Here is a 21,629-nt window from a genome sequence, read left to right on the forward strand (position 1 = left end):
ACTTGCATAGATACCAAACTGGCACACAGGCGACCACTATAGGGGCCAGGGCAGAAGCTGCAAGCTTGTAGTAGATGCTCCTTTTCCCTGCTTACCCTCAGGAGTGAGATGTCTGGCACAATGAACCCCACCTGTTGAAAAGGGTGGGAAAATCTAGAATATTGTCCCTAGACCACTTCTCCACAACCCTTTCATATGGATTTTCTCCCCCAGTACAATGCTCCCCGCCCCAGGGGAAACTCACCATGCCTGGGGTGTTTGGTGGCACGTGGACTTGTCAAGGTTCAATGTGAAAGTATGTTAGCAGAGGTGTATTTTCTACCCTGTTTCAATGCTGTACATGTAGTTAACAATCATGCCTCTGTGTATTTGGGGGTTGGACTAGATGACCTTCAGGGGTCCCTTCCAACCCTGATATTCTATGATATTCTATGATTCTATTTGTGCTGCTTCAGCTGTGGCCTTGACAGGCATCCCCTACATACCTGTGGAGTGCCTCCACTGGCTAAAAAGTGCCTGAGACAGAGCAAGGAAGACATGTTCCTGCCGGTGATGGAATGCTCAGATGCCAAAACAAGGAATGCAGGCAGAGGAGGGAAAGAGTCAGGAAATAGCAGAAAATGAGGCCTATTCTGTGGCTGCAATGGAAGGGATAATTAAAGTGATGGAGAAGCAAAACAGATCATAAATGATCTGGAGGATGGTGTGGATTGCACTCTCAGCAAATTTGCGGATGATACTAAACTGGGAGGAGTGGTAGATACGCTGGAGGGGAGGGATAGGATACAGAAGGACCTAGACAAATTGGAGGATTGGGCCAAAAGAAATCTGATGAGGTTCAATAAGGATAAGTGCAGGGTCCTGCACTTAGGATGGAAGAATCCAATGCACCGCTACAGACTAGGGACCGAATGGCTAGGCAGCAGTTCTGCGGAAAAGGACCTAGGGGTGACAGTGGACGAGAAGCTGGATATGAGTCAGCAGTGTGCCCTTGTTGCCAAGAAGGCCAATGGCATTTTGGGATGTATAAGTAGGGGCATAGCGAGCAGATCGAGGGACGTGATCGTTCCCCTCTATTCGACATTGGTGAGGCCTCATCTGGAGTACTGTGTCCAGTTTTGGGCCCCACACTTCAAGAAGGATGTGGATAAATTGGAGAGAGTCCAGCGAAGGGCAACAAAAATGATTAGGGGACTGGAACACATGAGTTATGAGGAGAGGCTGAGGGAGCTGGGATTGTTTAGCCTGCAGAAGAGAAGAATGAGGGGGGATTTGATAGCTGCTTTCAACTACCTGAAAGGGGGTTCCAAAGAGGATGGCTCTAGACTGTTCTCAATGGTAGCAGATGACAGAACGAGGAGTAATGGTCTCAAGTTGCAGTGGGGGAGGTTTAGATTGGATATTAGGAAAAACTTTTTCACTAAGAGGGTGGTGAAACACTGGAATGCGTTACCTAGGGAGGTGGCAGAATCTCCTTCCTTAGAGGTTTTTAAGGTCAGGCTTGACAAAGCCCTGGCTGGGATGATTTAACTGGGAATTGGTCCTGCTTCGAGCAGGGGGTTGGACTAGATGACCTTCTGGGGTCCCTTCCAACCCTGATATTCTATGATTCTATGAAAACAGGCTCTTATAACTCTCCAGCGTGAACAGATGCATGCCCACTGTCCCCTTCAGCACATTCAGAACTCTCTCCCATGCCCTCCCCAAAATTCACCCAGAAATTCCTTTCTGCTGTCTGGCGTTTCTCACTATCCCCCTCACTACACCCCCATGGAAACCTTTTTAAATGAGAGCTGGACTTAAACACAGCTGTGAAAGTTGGCCCTCCCTTAGTACCCCCTCGCCCTCCTCAAACATTGGTGCTTGTGGTGTGAAGATTTTTTTTTTTTTTGTGCAATAACTGCAAAGTTTTTTGAATGATAACTCTTTATTTTTTCCCCAGCAAATGATTTCATTGCTTTACATTGAATCCTAGGCCACAAAAATCACAAGTGCTGCCTTGCAAACATCGATTGCATTAAGCATTGTAGTCCATAGTATAGCAACATTCATTACTGGTTCTCATCTTCAAAGTGTCCCTGATAGTCTCCTGTGTCCCTCTAACAGCCCTGGTATCTGGCTGCTGAAAAGTAGCTGCCAGGCGTTCACCCCCCGCAGCAGTCCACCCCTGAGCAAACTTTTCATCCTTACCTGCACAAATATTGTGCAACACAGGACTCTGACCATGGGATTATTATCGTCATTTAGGTCTAACCTGCCCTAAAGGCATCACAAGCGCACCTTAGAATATGCATTTGGCAGATTAATTGGCATCCTACACCTACTCAGCCTGTTGCTGAACCACTCCTTACTGCTACCTAGGTTTCCCGTGTAAGGCTTCATGACTCATGCCATTAAGGAGTACACAGAGGATCCCAAAATCACTATAGGCATTTCAACATCCCCTACTGTAATTTTCGGGTCTGGGGAAAAAAAGCCTCCACTTTCAGCTTTCTGTACAGGCTGTGTGCCTGAAGATATGAAAGTCATGCACCTTTCCCAACCACCCTGCGTTGCTGTCAGTGAAACTCACAAGTGCCTGCAACACCACGGAAAAATACCCCTTCCTATTGATATACTCCATCGCAAGACTGTCTGGTGCCAAAATTGGAATAGACATGCCATCTATCACCTCTCTGCAGTTAGGGAAAACCATTGCTGCAAAGCCATCCACTATTTCACACTCATTACCAAGAGTCAGGGTTCTTTGCAGCATGATGTAATTCATGGCCCTGCACACTTGCGTTAACGCAGCCCCAAAGGTCAACTTCCTGACTCCAAACTGATTTGTGACTGAACAGTAGCTGTCTGGAGTGGCCAGCTTCCGTGCTGTGATCGCCACATGCTTCTCCAGTGAGAGGGCAGCTCTCATTTGGGTGTCCCTGCACCAGGGCTAGGGCAAGCTCAGCACACAGTTCCAGGAAAAAGAAAAGGAGTACTTGTGGCACCTTAGAGACTAACCAATTTATTTGAGCATGAGCTTTCGTGAGCTACAGCTCACTTCATCAGATGTTTACCGTGGAAACTGCAGCAGACTTTATATACACACAGAAATCATGAAACAATACCTCCTCCCACCCCACTGTCCTGCTGGTAATAGCTTATCTAAAGTGATCAACAGGTGGGCCATTTCCAGCACAAATCCAGGTTTTCTCACCCTCCACCCCCCCACACAAATTCACTCTCCTGCTGGTGCTAGCCCATCCAAAGTGACAACTCTTTACATAATCAAGTCGGGCTATTTCCTGCATAGATCAAGGTTTTCTCACATACCCCCCACCCCCATACACACACAAACTCACTCTCCTGCTGGTAATAGCTCATCTAAACTGACCATTCTCCAGGTTTAAATCCAAGTTAAACCAGAACATCTGGGGGGGGGGGGTAGGAAAAAACAAGAGGAAACAGGCTACCTTGCATAATGACTTAGCCACTCCCAGTCTCTATTTAAGCCTAAATTAATAGTATCCAATTTGCAAATGAATTCCAATTCAGCAGTTTCTCGCTGGAGTCTGGATTTGAAGTTTTTTTGTTTTAAGATAGCGACCTTCATGTCTGTGATTGCGTGACCAGAGAGATTGAAGTGTTCTCCGACTGGTTTATGAATGTTATAATTCTTGACATCTGATTTGTGTCCATTTATTCTTTTACGTAGAGACTGTCCAGTTTGACCAATGTACATGGCAGAGGGGCATTGCTGGCACATGATGGCATAGATCACATTGGTGGATGTGCAGGTGAACGAGCCTCTGATAGTGTGGCTGATGTTATTAGGCCCTGTGATGGTGTCCCCTGAATAGATATGTGGGCACAATTGGCAACGGGCTTTGTTGCAAGGATAAGTTCCTGGGTTAGTGGTTCTGTTGTGTGGTATGTGGTTGTTGGTGAGTATTTGCTTCAGGTTGCGGGGCTGTCTGTAGGCAAGGACTGGCCTGTCTCCCAAGACTTGTGAGAGTGTTGGGTCATCCTTTAGGATAGGTTGTAGATCCTTAATAATGCGTTGGAGGGGTTTTAGTTGGGGGCTGAAGGTGACGGCTAGTGGCGTTCTGTTATTTTCTTTGTTAGGCCTGTCCTGTAGTAGGTAACTTCTGGGAACTCTTCTGGCTCTATCAATCTGTTTCTTTACTTCTGCAGGTGGGTATTGTAGTTGTAAGAAAGCTTGACAGAGATCTTGTAGGTGTTTGTCTCTGTCTGAGGGGTTGGAGCAAATGCGGTTGTATCGCAGAGCTTGGCTGTAGACGATGGATCGTGTGGTGTGGTCAGGGTGAAAGCTGGAGGCATGCAGGTAGGAATAGCGGTCAGTAGGTTTACGGTATAGGGTGGTGTTTATGTGGCCATTGTTTATTAGCACTGTAGTGTCCAGGAAGTGGATCTCTTGTGTGGACTGGACCAGGCTGAGGTTGGTGGTGGGATGGAAATTGTTGAAATCATGGTGGAATTCCTCAAGGGCTTCTTTTCCATGGGTCCAGATGATGAAGATGTCATCAATATAGCGCAAGTAGAGTAGGGGCTTTAGGGGACGAGAGCTGAGGAAGCGTTGTTCTAAATCAGCCATAAAAATGTTGGCATACTGTGGGGCCATGCGGGTACCCATAGCAGTGCCGCTGATCTGAAGGTATTCCAGGAAAGTAGCTTTCCTCATCTGAAAGTTCTCGTCATCCCACCACTCAGTGCTTGTTTCAGGAGCCCAGAAGCAACAATCCATTGTGTGCAGCTGCTCCGTGAATGTCAGAAGCAATCTAACGTTGATCCTATCAGGGTTAGCATGTCAGGCAACTGTGATTCCTGTTGACTTCAGAACTTCAAGTTTAACGGCACTGCCGTTTGCAATGCACTCCTGACAGCTGGCAGAGCATGGGAAAGCAATGCGGGATCCGTGGGGCGGTGAGCAGAAAACAAGGGATGTTGAAAAATGCTGCGATCCGAAGACGGGCGCGCAGGGACGGAAAGCAGTGCCGCCTGGCACCGTGAGCCCGGACCCACGAGGCGCTGGGATCCATCCCGCCCTCTCAGCAGCCCTAGCAGCAGCGAGCGGAGAGCTGAACGGTGAGCGAGCTTCCCGCGCGGCGTGACTTCCGCGGCTGAGGAACCGACCCAGCTGTGGCTGGGCCGTGACCACAGAGCAAGGCCGTGGGGACACGCGACACGAGTGTCTTTAGCTCTTCGGATCGCTGCCAAAGACAGCCAGCCCGCGCCGACAGCGCCGAGGGGCAGGGCGGGCGGACGCTCCGAAGCCGGGCGACGAGCCGCTGGGGGCGGGAGACACGCGAAGCACCCCCGGCAGGGCGCTGACGGGCGCTGGGCTGCGGCGGGGCCCTCACGGCCGGTGCTCGGCACGCGGCGCTCGCTGAAGAAACAAGGAGGCGGCCGAAGAGACCAGAGGCCGAGCGCTGATGCCCGCGGGGGGCTCAAGGCCGCCGCCCCGCCTCAGGGGCCTGGGTCCGCCCTTCGTCGCGGCCGCGGCGGGGGCTCGGAGGAGGCGGGGGCGAAGCTCAGGGGCCCTGTCAGGAGAGAAGGGCAGAGGCGGGGGCTGGTTACCACCGACAGGGCACGGAGGAGAGGCTGCGATAAACGCTCCATCGCCTCGCAGCCCAGCCCGGCCGCCGGGGCTCCGTGTCCCCGCCACCGCCGCAGCGGCCGGGCCGCGCCCAGTGAGCTGCAGCCTCAGAGCATTCAGAGCGCGAGCCCCGGCCCCGGCCTGGAGCCTAGCCCGGCCCAGCCCGGCCTCGCGGCCCGGAGCCTGGCCTCGCGCCCCGCCCCGCCCGGAGGCCGGCCCCGCCCCACGCCGCGCCTGGAGACTGGCCCCGCCTCGCCCCAGCCCGGCCCGGCCTGGCCTCGCGCCCCGCCTCGCCCCGCCCGGAGCCCGGCTCCGCCCCACGCCGCGCCTGGAGCCCGGCCCTGCCCTGCGCTCGCCCCGCCCCGGCCTAGCCGAGCGCTCAGCCCAGAGCTGGGAGCGGTGGGTTGCACCGAGGCCCGCTGGGGTCGCGGGGCGGCCCGAGTCCCGGCTGCGCGCGGAGGCGACCGGCAGCCCCCGGGCCGGCGACGCGCTGGCGAACGGGCAGATTGTCGCCGGGCCCGCGGCTGGTCGGCCGGCCTGCGCTCTCCCCCGAGCCCGGGGCCGGATTCGCGGCAGCCCGTGCGCACCCGGAGGGGGATGGGCGGGGGCCCGGCTCCCCCGGCCCTGCCTGGGATCCCGCTCTTGCGGGGACTTTATCCAGCGGGGCTTGGCTCCCCTCGCGCTGCTGAGCTCGCGGGCCGAGCGGCCTGGAGCTCGCCGGGCTCGCTTCTCCCAGGCGGCGGCTGTAGGCCCCCCAGGGACCGCTTCGCTGCGCCCTGCTCGCCCCTGGCAGCGTCGCGGTGTCTCCCCTGCTTCCCTTCGCTCTCCGCTCACCTCTGTTCCCGCGCGCTGCGCCTCTCTCGCAGGCGGAGCATGTCCCGGCATGGCGCCGCCGAGCCGGAGCCGGACTCTTCAGGTGGTGGACACTGAGCAGAGCGCGGACGCTGTGGAGTGGTGCCCCGTGGAAGGCTGGCACAGCCTCCTGGCTTGTGGCACCTACCAGCTGAAGAAGCCTGGTGGAAAGGTAGGTGAGGGAAGCTGTGGTATCAGGAGGACTAATTGAACAGCAGTGACCTAGGCCAGTCCTGCTGACCTCTCATGCATTGTGTGAACTGAAAAAAGGAGGACTTGTGGCACCTTAGAGACTAACCAATTTATTTGAGCATAAGCGATGAAGTGAGCTGTAGCTCAGAAAGCTCATGCTCAAATAAATTGGTTAGTCTCTAAGGTGCCACAAGTCCTCCTTTTCTTTTTGCGAATACACACTAACACGGCTGCTACTCTGAAACCTGTGTGAACTGAGTTCAGCTTCCTTGCGTTTTCAGATTGTTGCTACCCCATTCCCAGCAGTAAAGTGCACAAATGTGGCATCTTGTTCGGACACAACATAAGAGAATAAGAATCTGGCCTAACCCAAACCCCCAGATCCAGACAAGCCTGAATTCAGGGAAATACCTTACTACATGGAAATTGCTTAGCTTACATCCATTCCTGACTTGCATTGTGCATTTGTCTGCACTGGGTGGTGGGGTAGTTCCCTTGAAATGTATCTCATCTTCTGGTTTCTCAGGGACTCTGGGTGTGTGTCACTCTCACCCTGCCAAGGCCTAAGTGTGGGGAAAAGACTCAAAATTGAGAGAGACAGGTGAACTATCAAAGTTGGCAGCTGTAGAGAATGTGGGAGGCATTTCTGAAGTATAAATATTTTCTATAGCCTCAGTAAAAAGCACACAAACAAAAAACCAAACCCCCAATTGTGGAAGGATAGTTGTGCTCTAAAGCCTTGTAATTGGGGACAATGAAGAGACTGATTAAGTATATCTCTGGTTGTAGTTTTGGGATTTTGTGTTGGTCTTTTTTTTGTTGCTACTTTTACTGAAAATAGAAAATAAAAAATAAAAAGAACTCTGGACTTGTTAGAAGAGCTTCCAAGTCCTCTCTGTTCACTACTTGCTTCCAGTATGTGAATAACTGTGTAAATACAGTGTTGTGTTGGTTATGGGGTTGATGCATTAGGGCTGGAACTGTGGTGAGGGGGTCCACCCAAAGGAATTCAGTACAGGATCTGGCCCTTTATATAGTGCTGATCTCTGAAAAAAGAAAAGGAAGACTTGTGGCATCTTAGAGACTGACCAATTTATTTGAGCATAAGCTTTCATGAGCTACAGCTCACTTCATCGGATGCATTCAGTGAGATTCAGGATGCTGATCTCTGGTAATTTGGGAATGTGTAATTGTGTGTCTGATATTTTCCTGTAAAGTGTGGTTCTACTCTGAAAATCACTGTAAAATTGGCATTGTGAATTTCACATTTGCTGTCTCCTAGTGACTTAGATACAGTGTGCTTGGTTAATATGTAAAAAGGTGTGTGGTGGTGGTTTGGTGGCTGCTTCCCCCCCGCTAGCTGTACAGACTCACTCTGAAAGCTGAGAGTGAAGCTGGGTTCTTCGTATCTCTTTCATGACTACCATGATCACTACCAAAGATCCACTGGGCCAAATTATGCCTTCAGTGACACCTGTGTGGTCTCATTGGCCTTCAGTGGGTTGCTCTGGTGTAGCTGATGAGAACTTGGTTAACAATTTTGATGATTATGTACAACATGGAATAGATCCCAATTCCCCCTTTTATAGTTGTGTTGGCTGTGCAAGATTATTAGAAGAAAAACACAACTAAAAAAAACTAGAGTTAAAATTAGCAACTCTGAATCCTTAGAGCTGGCAAAACTGCGAGTAAGTAGTGACCAATTGTACAGTCACTTTTTTTCAAAGCAGAACAGCACTTTGAATTGCTTCCATCAAGTGGCAGGGCATTACCCTGTTCACTTGCATACTCCCATATTGAAAACCACTTCCACTGCACCTTCAACATAAACTGTGTTCTTGTCTGATCTTGAGAACTAAGCAGTGTACTTGTATGGGAGACTTCCAAGGAATGCCTAGGTGGTGCATGATGCTCATTCAGTAGGTAGCATGCTTTTTTCTGAGTCAGTCTTGAATCAGTGCTACAGCATGGTGTTAAGAGGAGCTGAGCTGTGGGAGGATTGCCTTTCTGAAAGGTGCAATACAAAGGTATGCTTATGGACTGTTTATTGCTAAAGAGCCCATGGCCCTTTTCATAAGGGTAGAGAGTGTTAGCCCTTGTTTCCTAGCCAAATATCAGCTCACTCTGCCTCCCTAAATTCCTTCTCAGTTAACTAAATATGGGAATCTAATACTCGTTCCTGCCCTAAACGGTTGTTGAGTGTCACTGAGGGCTGTTAAACAGTTGCAAAGTTCCATCCCAGAGCTGGGTGAAGTGATACAGTTATCCTTTACCTGCCTCCTAACAGAGCTTGGGGCCTGATTTTTCAGAGTTGCTGAGGTTGTGTAGCTATCATTGGCTTTTCCTGGAGTTGCGGCTGCTTGGCATCTCTGAAAAAATGTCACTCTTAGTGACTTTCCCTAGGTCCTACAGCATGTTTTTGGTAGAGCTGGGAACTCAACTCAATGAGCGCTGACTCTATCCCATGCTCTGGCTAGTAGATGTTGGTTAGCTTTCTGGCAGGATCTTTGAGGGAGGAATGTTACAATGTATGAAAGAGGTGAGAAAATAGCCCCTAAAGCTTACAGACTTCCCTTCCCCTTGTTCGATGCAGCCTGGTGTAAACCCCAGTGAGAGTGATGAGGCCCACACACGGCTGGGTCGCCTCTACCTGTATCGCTACAGTGAAGAGCAGCCTTTTATCCCACTGACTGAAATTCAAAGGATTGAAACCGCTGCCATCCTAGACATCAAATGGTAATGCTGGCTAGTGAGGGGGGACATCAGGCTCCTTTGGCACTTATGCCAAGGGCTATCTGTGGCTGGGCTGCTGCTCTAGGTGTTCTTCCTTTCTCTCCGACCGCCAATAGCTTCTACTGCAGTAACGAATAAGCAGCTTCTTGTGATCACATTGCTGTACAAGGTTTCTGGCTTTTAGTTTCATAATGTTTGTAGTATTGTTCTGTTCTAGGATGAAAAATATCAGTAAGCCACTGCTAGCTCTCAGTGTGGGCATCCCACACTTGAACTGTGCCTGTTGTGTATCCAGCCTTGGGGCAGTTCTGTCAGTGTTTGTGGAACCAGGGGAAGCAGCAGGATAGACAGTAGCAGCTGGGGGTGCTAGCTTTTCATTGGCTTTGAAAACTAGTTTTAAAGCTATGATTCTTTTTAAATTAATAACCTTCCCCCCTCCCCCAACCCTCCCCCAAGTATCAGCTGAGGGCAGGGGGAGCCATTTTAGAGAGTGAGATGGGTGCCGCTGGGAGCAAAAGCTGCATTAGGGGATAGGATCTTGTCTCCCTCAACCCCCATGGAGAACAGGAGCTATGCAAGTTGCAGTAAGAGAGTCTGCTGCCTGGCTGAGACCTGTCAGAGAACTTCAGAAAAAAAACAATATAGCTCCTCCTTTGGGACTGTGTTAGTTTCCTCTAATGCAAGACATGGACATGAGTTCAAGACCTCATTGTCAATTACTCTTCCAGGTGCCACATTCCCGTCGCAGAACATCCCATGTTGGGCATTGCAAATGCCAAGGGAACTGTGGAGCTCTGCCACCTGACTGGAAGTGAGGTAGGTGACTGGGATGCAAGTCATTAATGTAAATGCCTCTAGTTTCATTAATAATGTTCAAAGGCTTTACAGTGTGGTGTTACTGAAAAGATGTTGGAGGCTCCATGGCGCTCTCAGTGACTCCAGGGCAAATGTGTTCAGTTTACAAGTGAGATTTTTTTTTTTGGGTGGCATTTTTCCTAAATGCCAATGCCAAAATTTGTCCCTGAGATCTGGGAGTCAAGCTTGCCTCTGTCCATCTGTGAAGAATGGACGGTGAGGGGAGAAATGGGGAAGGGTTAGGGAATGAGGACAGACAGCGCTTGGGGTCTTCAGTCTCTGGGGAGAAGAAACAACTGTTGAAAGAGCAGTTGGCAAGCTAGAACTGTGAAAGGAGAGTCATAGAAGCCCAAGAAAGAAAGTTTTGAGGAGGAGGCGTGGGCCATTGTCAAAGGCAGCATAGAGATTGAGTGTGAAGAAGGGGCTCTGTGAGGAAGAGGTTATTGATGACTAGATGGCAGTTTCAATGGAGTGGACAGAGCAGAAGCCAGCCTCGAGGTAAGTTAGGACACTGTGGCTAGATAGCCCTCTAGCCACAAGGAGGTTTGAAATAGAGGAGCTGCTGGGATGGATAGTTGGGGAGGGAGGTAGGAGTCAGTGAGTTTAAGGACAGGAAATGGGAGGCACCCTATGTGGATAGTAGTCCTTGTATCTAGCACTTCAGTGGCTTATATGTTAGGATTTTTCTCTTCTGTAATGCCAAGGATCCTAAAATTCTCCAGGGTATGAACCTACAGCATCCATGGAATGCAGCCACCTGTGGGATCCCCCAGTCAGGGGTGAAAGAGCAATTAGATACTGTCTATGTGGTTGTTTCTGTCTTCCTGATCTTGATCGATTTCATTTTCTCTCCAGTAGAAGAACAGCTGCATGTTGGAGCCACTCTGCAGTGTTGATTTAGGAGCACAATGCATTGCCTTGTCTCTGGACTGGTCCACAGGACGGGAGCAGTGGTGAGGAGGGGAATAACTATGGCACTCTGTTGTACGGGGGTGTGTGTGTGAGAGAGTCCATTGTCACTGGCACAGTCCCTGCTCTCAGGAGGCTTAGAATTGCCTTTGAGGCTCCTTCATGCGGAAACTTTTACTGTGGGGTCTCTGCCTATGAACCATTAACAAGGAAATGGCTTGGCAGCTTTAGTGCTTGTGTAAAATCTAAACTCCATTTAGTCTGAGCCCCAGTAATGGGGAAGCTGAGAAACTCAGTCTAGAAGTGGCTGCTCTGCTATCTGCTCCCAGAGTTGATTCCAGGAATGTCATCACCATGTCAAATTAGTTAGATGTCACCCTCAGGCTGAAGGGGGCTGTTTGTTTTCAGAGTTAGGGGGAGAGAAAAGTGTGGACTGATCATGGGGCTGGGAGCCAGGGGGAGTTCTGTAGTTGATATTGTTTAACTTAATTTGGTATCTTTTTTTTTTTAATTGCGTGTGCCCATTATACTGTGTCTGTGCACGCTGTGTAATGAATTGACAAAACTTCTGGACCTGGGCAAGTCCCTTTGTGTATATTTTTTCTTCTTCATCTTTAAAAAGGGATAACCACTATCTGTGTTGATTCAGAGGGGCATCCCTGTAAAGTCTGTCCCTGCTGCTCAATCACTTGGGAAGCAAAAGGCCTTCTACCTCCCATGGGGCTGAACATGCAGCATCTGCAGCATTCCCAGCCCCTGCAGACCCAGTGAGTGGGAGAGCCGTCTGGGAAGTTGCCACACAGGAGAGATGAGACATCTTACTGGGTGTTTCAATAGCGTTTTGGAGCTTACAGGTGACCAAAGGCCTTGTTTCAATTAATTATCCAAAATCAATATGAACTGATCATTTCCTGATTGAGAGCAGGGAGCTGGGATTGTGAATATTGCCGTGCTTCCTGTGCAGTGTGGACTGAAGATGAAATCCAGCTCTTAAGAACAGGGGACTGATGCACTCTGCAGATGTCCAGCAATGGTGTCTGCTTGGAAGCCTTGCTCCCCTAGTGTTGGTCCATGTCTATGTTAATAGACAGATACTCATCATTTGTGTGTTAACTGGTCTTTTCAGGCTGTAACATGGCTGCAGGTGTGAAGGAGAAAGTCACTGGATTAAATGCTGGGACATGAGTTGTCTTAAACTCTAACATATTGTCTCTTTCCTGCTGTAGTGGGCACCCACTGAGAGTAATCAGCAGTGATTCAAAGGGGACGCTGAACCTACTGTCAATAGATGAGTCTGCTCCTTCTGTGAAAATCCTCAGCCAGTGGAAGGCTCACAACTTTGAGGCCTGGATTGCTGCTTTTAATTACTGGGACACAGACATTGTGTATTCAGGTGTGAACACCAGAAGCCTTTTCTTGTGGGAAGAGGGGCTATCAAAATACTCATTTCCATGGTGGCTGCCTCTCTTGCCCCTCCTACCCTTTGCATGTGCATCATGATGACGCTTCATGCTGCTGCACCAGCCAGCTGATATTTTCTCAGTGTTTGTGCCATTTCTCGGAAAAATAATCCTTGAAGGAGTGACTGTGGGAAGTTGTGGATATTAAAATGCCCACCCTGACTGTTCATTAACCAAGAGGGAGTAGTACATTGTAATCAGAACAGGAGACTGACGTGAAGGCTCTGGGATTCTAGTTCCAGCTCAGCCATTGACTTAGAGTTTAATCTTGGCAAGTCACTTCACTTCTCTGAGTGTTGATATCCCCATTGTGAAGTGAAGATACCTCCATAAACGGTTTGTGAGATTCAACTTATGTTTGTGAAGTGCTCTGAGATGCTTGGAAGAAAGGTGCCAAATAAATGTTGACTACTATTTACTTCCATTTTTTCCAAATTTACTTCCATTCCTTCTAACAGTTTCCCCTCCCTGATTCTACCTCACGCTTTTGGATGAAGTGAAATCTTTGTGGTACATGCAACAGCTCTGCCCTTCATTCCATTGAAAAACGCAAGTCCTGCTATGATCTTCTGAGTGCAACAGCAGTAAGGGCATTGTCTCCTGCTCTAGTCATGCTCCAGAGCTGTCAAATCTCAGCGTCTTCTATGGTGCACTGATTTCCCAACTAGTGTTAATACAGAGCCAATCTCTCCTTGTACAGGTGGAGATGACTGCATGCTGAGGGGCTGGGACACCAGGCGCTGCCCAGAGATGCCTATCTTCACCAGTGAGAGGTAACTAAGTCATTCAGACAGATGGTCATAGAATCATGATGCATGACTGACTATGACTAAGTGTGTTCTCTCCCAGAATTCCAGTTGAATGGTTAAAAGCTGACATTTAAATTTGAGGCATGCCATGGTCTTGTCTATCTGTGCCCTTTGTTCTGCTGCCTTTGGTTGGTTAGCTGCTACTTTGAGTGCTAGGTCATTTGTACTCAAGTTGTGGTGTTTGGGGGAGGTGGCGGGGAAGGGATCTTACTCCTTTTCCAAGGCTGTGGAGTGAGCAACTTCCTAACCTCTATGGTATTCTTGTGACTGGAGTAGTCTCTGGCCTCTATGCAGGGAGGTTTTGCTGGTGGATGTCCTGGCTCCATCCATGTCCTAAACAAAGTCACTGCTACATGATAGCGTGTATGGATTCCTGTGGAGCTGGAGCTGAAGGACTTGTGCAGGAAAAATAAGAGCTATAGGAAACATGTTCAGCTTGCCTAAGAAATGTGGGGGGATATAAAACTACCAAGATTTTAAAGGTGTAAATGCTAAGTATGGAGGAGAATTAGTATGGTACAAGGAACTGGAACAAAAAGATGTGCCCATCCATAATGGAATGGAAATTGAGGCAACATTTAGTCTAGATAGAAGAAAGAACTTCCTGACAAAGTTCTGTTGGGCTGTAGAATGCTTTTCTCCAAGGGAAGTGAAAAATCTATCACTGGACTAAATGTTAGAAAATGTCCTGCACTAGCCTCTGGGAAATGGAGAGACCTATTAAATTTACCAGTTTATCTCAGTCTGGGATTCTTTTGTCTCCTTTCCTCTCTGCATTCCCCACTAAAATGGTAGAGGTGAGTTCTTCTTAAAATAAGTGGATTGATGGAGACCAAGAAAAACTCCCAAGAGTAACATTATCTGCATTTTAAAATGACAGGGCAGCTTTTTGCTAAACTTTTATTTTTTCTCCCTTCCCATCCTTTTACATTAATTTCTTTTGTAGTTGTGTTTTACTAGACATATCGTACATTAAAACAGTGTGAACCACTTTTCAACTAAGCTCTGTTTATAATCCTAAAACCTGTGGTTTATTGTTAGTTACTACTTGGGGAACTATATCAACGTCTCTTGCATGCAGCTATTTTGCAGAAACCCATGCCACATCATGCCATAAATTTGCTCCTCTGTGAATCTTGGAATTGCTGCCAATGAATACTCTCCTGCTAGAAAGCTGCATGGCAGGAGTATTGCTCTTAAGAACGCTCAAGACACACTTGGGCACTGGCAGTTTATATTTTCTGAGGCTGGAAGGAACCAATGTGATCATGTAGTGTGTGACCTTCTGTGTAACACAGGCCAGATAAATTTACTTGAATTAATTCCTGTTTTGAATTAGAGCATATCTTCCAGAAAAACATCAATTTGGATTTAAAAATTGCCAGTGATGGAGAATCAACCATAACCATTGGTAAATGATTCTAATGGATAATTGCCCTCACTGTGAAAATGTATGCCTTATTTCCAGTTTGAATTTGTCTATTTTCAACTTCCAGCCACTGGAGTGTTATGCACCTTTCTCTGCCAGACTGAAGAATCCGTTATAAAAAAAAAAATTGTTCCCCAGTTAGGAACTCATTGACTGTGATCAACTCACCCCGTAACCTTCTCTTTGTTAAGCTAAATAGATTGAGCTCCATGAGTCTAAGGCATGTTTTTCTAGTCCTTTAATCATGCTCATGGTTCTTCTCTGCATCCTCTCTAATTTATTAACATCCTTCTTGAATTGTGGACACCAGAACCGGACACATTATTCCAATAGCAGTTGCACCAGTGCCAAATACAAAAGTAATATAACTTTTCAGCTGATTATCCACCATAACTGCAAGTCTTTTTCACAGTCACTGCTTCTCAGGATAGAGTCCCTCAGCCTGTCAATATGGCCTGCATTCTTTGTTCCTAGATATAGGATTTTACATTTGGCTTATTAAAATGCATATTCATAGAATATCAGGGTTGGAAGGGACCTCAGGAGGTCATCTAGTCCAACCCCCTGCTCAAAGCAGGGCCAATCCCCAATTTTTGGCCCAGATCCCTAAATGGCCCCCTCAAGGATTGAACTCTCAACCCTCGATTTAGCAGGCCAATGCTCAAACCACTGAGCTACATATTGTGCTTTTAAAATGCATATTGTTTGCTTGCACCCAGTTTACCAAGCAATCCAGATCGCTCTGTGTTAGTGACCGCCTCCTTCAGTATTTACCACTCCCTCAACTTTGAGTCATCTGCAAACTCTATCAGTATTGATTTTGATTTCTTTCAGATCATTGATTAAAATGTTAAATAGTATAGGGCCAAGAACTGATCCCTAGAGAACCCCACTAGACATGTAACTGCTCAATGATGATTCCCTGTTGACATTTATATTTTGAGACTTGTCAGGCAGCTTTTAATCCATTTAATATGTGCCATGTTAATTTTGCATTGTTCTAGTTTTTAATCAAAATATCATCTGGTACCAAGTCAAACACCTTACAGAAGTCTGTTACATCAATGCCATTATCTTTATCAACCTAACTTGTAATCTCATTTAAAAAAAAAATTAAGTTAGTTTGACAAGGTCTGTTTTCCATACCCCATGTTGCTGGGTATGAATTATATTACAGGACTCAATAAATTAAAAGTGGGTATCACTGTTCCATTATTTTATCTGGAATTGGCAAAAGGACTACTCTCTTCCTGTGTACTGCACTACAATCACTATACCGGGGTTTAAGGCTGTCCTTAACTCCTTATTGTAAGAAGCTTTGTTGCAATGAAGGTCGCCCTAGAACTCTCCAATTTTGAGAACAAAAGAAACTGTCTTCTCACTTTGTGCACTCTTTCTTGGTCTCCATTCTCCGAATGCATGTTGTTCCTTTTCAGACATTCAATGGGCGTGTGCAGCATTCAGTGCAATCCACACCGGGAGTATCTTCTGGCTACAGGAAGGTGAGTTATCTCTAGATGCTCTGACCTGACATCCCCAACCTGCCTCATTATTTGCAGTCCATGGCTGCTTCCCCAAAAGCTCCTGTGGGAAGAGGCTGACATCAGTGGAGCGTGGTGGAAAGTGCATTGCATCCTCTTTATTCCTTCTGTGCAGTATGCACTAAAATTCCTTTTCTGTCTGTGCATGTTTATTTGTGGTGTGTTTCTAGCTATGATGAACACATTCTCCTGTGGGACACCAGGAATATGAAGCAGCCATTGGCAGACACCCATGTTGAGGGTGGAGTTTGGAGGTTGAAGTGGCACCCAACACGTGAGCACTTGCTGTTGGCTGCTTGCATGCATAATGGATTCAAAATCCTTGACTGCCAAGGAAGTATGGGTGAGTGTTCAATAGAGCGGGAAACAATGTTCTTCCCTCTCCTCCACACACCACTGTTCATCTTCCCTGACTACAGATGGAAGGGAAGGCCAGTGGATGCTACTGCACTGAATAAATGGTAGAAATATACTAATACTGTCAAGAAGCCTAGGTGTTCAATTCACTTGTAAGAACTCCTTGCTTGACATTTGAACTCCTCTATCCTTCCTCTGATGGACCAGCAATTTTATTGTACCATTTTGGAGTGGTCTCTCCAATCACAGTGCAGGCACACTGTAACTACTGATTTGTAACCTTTAACTGGTTTTCAGTCATATTATGCAAACCCTTGCATTCTGGCACGAGGGTAGTAGCCATTCATGTGGCCACTTCAGTTTATTGCTTCATCCAAATGACAGGATGATGAGACACTTCTGCATGTATGATTGCCTGTTAGGTGCTTCCTATTAACTTGGTAATAACTGTATCCTGAGCTAACGGGTCTGCTATTGAGAAAACTGGTTGCTGCCTCAAACAACCTCCAAACCAGTCCGAGCACAGTTACTGCATTAGGTATTAGTTATAGCTTGCACTTGTGTTCAGGCCATGCTACACAGGACTGCAGTCAGATTCCTGGTTCTGCCAGTGTCTGGCTGTACGACCTTGAGCAAGTCACCTAACCTCTCTGTGAAAAGGGGATAATACTTCATGTTGGAAGGGGTGATGAGGATGAACTGGGTCATATCTGTGCAGCACTTTGAAGTTGAAAAGTGCTATGGTTGATCAGTGCTAAACTTTTATTATTTGAACACTTAAAATGTGCTCTCCACCTCATAGAATGGAAGGTCAGAGATTCAGTGGGGACAACAACCTGCCATAAAAGAACATAGTGTATAGATCTTGGCAATTGTAGCATTTACAGTTTGTGTGAGACTTACTTTCATGGTGCCTCTCCTCTGAGCCCTTTAAGAGCTGCATGGGCATGCTGATCCTCTTCTCCCCTCCAATGAGCTGAGTGAAGATGAGGCTATAAAGAGGCAATAGAAAGTTGATGAGGAAAACTTCCTTTTTACCATTGCCTCATATCTCTTTGAAGGTGTCTGATTCTTTTTGTCTTGTGAAGGAGAATGGTAACCAGTAATACTTGGGGTGGAAGAGCGGAGTTCTTATTTACTAAATTGTCAGCACTAGAACAGCTAGCAGACTAGCTACCTAAACTGGGCTTCGCAGCTTGATTTCCACTTATTCTTCTTTTTAGCAGAAAACACCGAGGAATGCACTGTTGTGTCATCCTACATCTTGCATAACTCCTTGGCTTATGGAGCTGATTGGTCAAGACTCTCCCCAAGGGATCCCTTGGCTGTAAAACAGGACCCACTTTCTGCACCTGACTTGTCTGAGGGACCAGTGGCAAGCTCAGATCAAAGAGGCAAGAAACTGGATCTGCAAATCCAGAACCTGAAGATAGTTTATGAATCTCCTACAGCTACCTTTGATGTAGTGTTAGATGAGGAGGGTGAAGGCACTGCCTCACAGGTCAGACCAGAAAGTGGCTCTGATCCTCATTCTCAGTGTCTTGATGGAAGGGGATTGGACATAAAGAGTGATCAAACTGAATTAGCAAAGGCTCCAAGAGAGACCAGCATCCTAGCGACTTGTTCATTTTATGATAACATCCTACATGTTTGGAAATGGGAAACAAGTCAAATCAACCCTTCAGAGTAAAATACAAAAAATATTATTCCCAGTCTGAAAACACAATTTCACTTGAACAGCCTTGAAAAGTGCCCCTCTTTCAAATGTCCCAGAGGGAAAGTATAGGAGACTTTTTGTATTGAGAACTGTATCTGCAGCCTATGTTCAGTATAACTTCCACTGGGGTTTTTCCAGTTTTATTGCCTGGGAGCTTAAGGCTCCTGAATTTCTGAAGATCTGTACTGTTAAATTAAGGCAACTACATTCTTAGTGTTTTGTGTCTAACTCTGACTAAATCGAAATGAATAGTCTCCTACCTTTGCTGAAGGACATAGTAAAACATGGGTGCTTCTACTTGGCTATCCTTTACTGTTGTGACTCAGAGTGATGATGGTGCATTTCAACAGATGCTTCTTTAGGCATGAAATTTACCTCCCTTGACGACTAGTCTGTTTGTAAGTCTTGCCTCCAGTTCCAGAGATGTGGATGGGTGCCATTTTTCCTTGTCCCTCTCTCCCAGCAGAATCTGCGTCCCCCGCATCAACCAAACTTTGCTGCAACACTAAATTATTTAAGTCCACTGTTACATAATAGCCACAAAATTTGGATTTGAACGTTCAAGGGTGTTTGGGGTGTTTGAATATAAACATAGGCCACTGGCTTGTTTTGTAAACTGCCACATGCTGTGAGGACATGCTGCACAGGGAACCTGTTTATAGTGACCTTGGATAGAGAGAGATTCCTTTTAGAATGAAATCCCAGATTGTCTCAATGTACATGACAGAACAGATTGCAAGTGCAGCTCCAGTGAAGTTGTATACTGAAAAATGTCTTAATCATGAGGATTCTGCTGTGGCTGCGTATGTGTAATTTTACACCTAATTTACTGCATGAGTACAAGTTGACTTTCAGGTTATCACTTGTCAACAAGCACCACTTGGTTTTGCATGATCACGCAGTGAATCTCATTGTATATTAGTGCTTGCAGCAAAGAAATCTTTAAAAAAACAAACTGTGCAACAAACCGATATCCCTGGTATCCAGAGAGTGAGACCTATGAGACTAGGGTCAAATCAGGTTTAAAAAAGAGCCATTTTTTCAGCATAAATCTCAAAACCCCCAAACCCTGTTGGCAACACTTCCTGATGTTTAAAAAAAATAAAATTATTAATAATTCAGTCCTAACTAGGATGTCTCCAGAATTCCTTGAGGTTGCCCTGTTGGATTCTTACTATGAAATATCAGTAAGTCACTACATTAATGGGGCACTACCTTGGTGTTCCTGATTATCAACAACCAAATACCAGCTTAAAATATTTAAGTAACTTCTAACTTGTAGGGTTTTTCTTTGGGAATCTTAATGAATCATTAGCCTAGAAGGGAAGAAACACCAGCAGCAACGATAGATTTTTGTAACAGTAAATACATACAGGCTATTAAAACAACATACAGAAGTAGCTAAGCTTCTCAAGGCGCAAAACCTTGTTTGTGGGTACCATGTGTATTTTGAGTGCTGTTTTATGGAGATGCATATCAGCATTGTGAACAAAAGTTTTTGTTAAAATTAAAATATTTTTGGATGTTTCTGAAATAAAAAGTGTAAGTGAGTTACATCTCTTCTTATCAGTTGAAAAGCTCAAGGAAACTCAAATATATTGGTCCTGTTCTGTGGTATCCACTGCTTGATTTCAGAGACAGATTATTGTTAAAGAGATACTCACCAAGCAACACACACTCTGTGCTTTTATTTTGAATGTGAGATAATGCTGCTGAGAACCAAGACTAAAAAACGAGAAACTGTCTGGGATTAGTCTACCAAATCTGAAATGATGCTGACGGGAGGTAGTGAGAAGAAATGAGGAATAGAATTGTAGGAATGAGAAATTTTTGGCTGCTGATGTGCTATAGAAGGGAGAAGTATTTATTATGCAGACTAGCTGTGATTCTTGACCAGAAGATGATGACTTTTAGATGAGATTAGCACTGTTCATTTTTAAAGCTATGGAATCAAGCTGTATTCTTGTTTTGTGAAATCCAGCTTTACCAGTGCAGGTTTGTTCCATACACTTGTGTTTGCAAGCCTACAGTTAGGTGGCCCAAGTGCCAAGTTTCCGACTGTTTCCCTCATTTACAGTATTAACATTTTGTGTTTAGTGTAGCTATTAAAAAGACATTCCCTTTCTTGAAGAGTTCACTGCCTGACTGACAACGATCAAGACAGGACCCTGAGGAGAACATCTGGAAAGAAAGGGATGCAAAAGGTGTCTTAGCATACATTGTTCAGGTTTCAGAGTAGCAGCCGTGTTAGTCTGTATTCGCAAAAAGAAAAGGAGTACTAGTAGCACCTTAGAGACTAATCAATTTATTTGAGCATAAGCTTTCGTGAGCTACAGCATCTGATGAAGTGAGCTGTAGCTCACGAAAGCTTATGCTCAAATAAACTGGTTAGTCTCTAAGGTGCCACAAGTACTCCTTTTCTTTTTGCATACATTGTTCAGTTTAACAGATTGCTGTTGGGGAAACTTCCCCTTTCTCCATCCCTGCTAATAATTATCCCTTTCTACTATCAAAAATAAAATGAGTGAACTTTCGCAGCATGCTTTTTAGGGGGTTACTGAAAGCGTACACTGATAGTGATCCTTCTGGTGGACATTCTGCTCAGCAGCTAGCTCACTCTGCCTGTAGCTTCTATGATGAATTTAACAGTCTAACCCCTAAATTGACTGGCTCCTATATTCAGCCTTTCAGTTCTTTGCCCAATATGCCCTCCTCATCCTTAAGTTGCTGTATAGCCTGTGATGGCTTTTATCTTCCAAGAGCTGCAGCCTGGTCTGAATTCCTACTGTCCTTAGTGCACTGAATATTATCAGTTAAATCTAATGACACTATTCTTGTAAGGCTAGGATTTTGTCCTTAATCTAATTTGAAAGGACTTTAATACTTTTTCATTGGCATGTCAGTGATTTTTAAGAGTTTGTAGCACATTTGGAGCTAGTGAAGTTTTGCTAGTGTTCACAGAATGTGCTCATATCTAGGTAATTTGCTAGACTGGAAAGGGCTTTGTATTTTTAGGTCTTACAAAAACCACATGATGAATCCGTAACATATGTTCAACCATTTCAGGCTTATCCCAGGATAGCTGAGCTGAAAAACCATTCTAGATAACATGTTTCAGAGTAGCAGCCATGTTAGTCTGTATTCGCAAAAAGAAAAGGAGTACTAGTGGCACCTTAGAG

At 46.2% G+C, this 21,629-nt stretch overlaps 2 protein-coding genes across 5 annotated transcripts; one reads left to right on the top strand and one right to left on the bottom strand.

Moving 5' to 3' along the window:
* Nucleotides 1-1,908: 1,908 nt before the first annotated feature.
* Nucleotides 1,909-6,629, bottom strand: LOC140899413 (uncharacterized). The gene is made up of 2 exons (XM_073314917.1): nt 6,431-6,629; nt 1,909-5,540 (listed from the first exon to the last, which is right to left on the bottom strand). The coding sequence occupies exon 2, from the start codon at nt 4,742-4,744 to the stop codon at nt 3,449-3,451; it is 1,296 nt and encodes a 431-aa protein (XP_073171018.1). The 5' UTR covers nt 4,745-5,540; nt 6,431-6,629; the 3' UTR covers nt 1,909-3,448.
* Nucleotides 4,890-20,004, top strand: DPH7 (diphthamide biosynthesis 7). Of its 4 annotated transcripts, none has more exons than XM_073314913.1 (10): nt 4,890-5,085; nt 6,463-6,620; nt 9,234-9,376; nt 10,102-10,189; nt 11,087-11,181; nt 12,364-12,530; nt 13,298-13,370; nt 16,272-16,337; nt 16,547-16,719; nt 17,957-20,004. In XM_073314913.1, the coding sequence occupies exons 1-10, from the start codon at nt 4,905-4,907 to the stop codon at nt 18,421-18,423; spliced, it is 1,611 nt and encodes a 536-aa protein (XP_073171014.1). In that variant the 5' UTR covers nt 4,890-4,904; the 3' UTR covers nt 18,424-20,004. The 4 variants fall into 4 exon arrangements, with proteins under 4 accessions (XP_073171014.1, XP_073171015.1, XP_073171017.1 ...); XM_073314914.1 differs by having other exon boundaries at nt 17,960-20,004; XM_073314916.1 differs by lacking the exon at nt 4,890-5,085 and adding an exon at nt 5,171-5,690.
* Nucleotides 20,005-21,629: the final 1,625 nt, after the last annotated feature.

Source organism: Lepidochelys kempii, chromosome 16 (assembly GCF_965140265.1).
Source record: "Lepidochelys kempii isolate rLepKem1 chromosome 16, rLepKem1.hap2, whole genome shotgun sequence".
NCBI lineage: Eukaryota > Metazoa > Chordata > Testudines > Cheloniidae > Lepidochelys > Lepidochelys kempii.

What these genes read in the sequence shown, in the direction of transcription:
- LOC140899413 (XM_073314917.1), bottom strand. Translation starts at nt 4,744, where the DNA reads ATGGATTGTTGCTTCTGGGCTCCTGAAACAAGCACTGAGTGGTGGGAT.
- DPH7 (XM_073314913.1), top strand. Translation starts at nt 4,905, where the DNA reads ATGCGGGATCCGTGGGGCGGTGAGCAGAAAACAAGGGATGTTGAAAAA. An exon ending in CCTATCTTCACCAGTGAGAG is followed by an intron (nt 13,371 to 16,271) that starts GTAACTAAGTCA and finishes GTTCCTTTTCAG; the next exon opens with ACATTCAATGGGCGTGTGCA. An exon ending in TGACTGCCAAGGAAGTATGG is followed by an intron (nt 16,720 to 17,956) that starts GTGAGTGTTCAA and finishes TCTTCTTTTTAG; the next exon opens with CAGAAAACACCGAGGAATGC.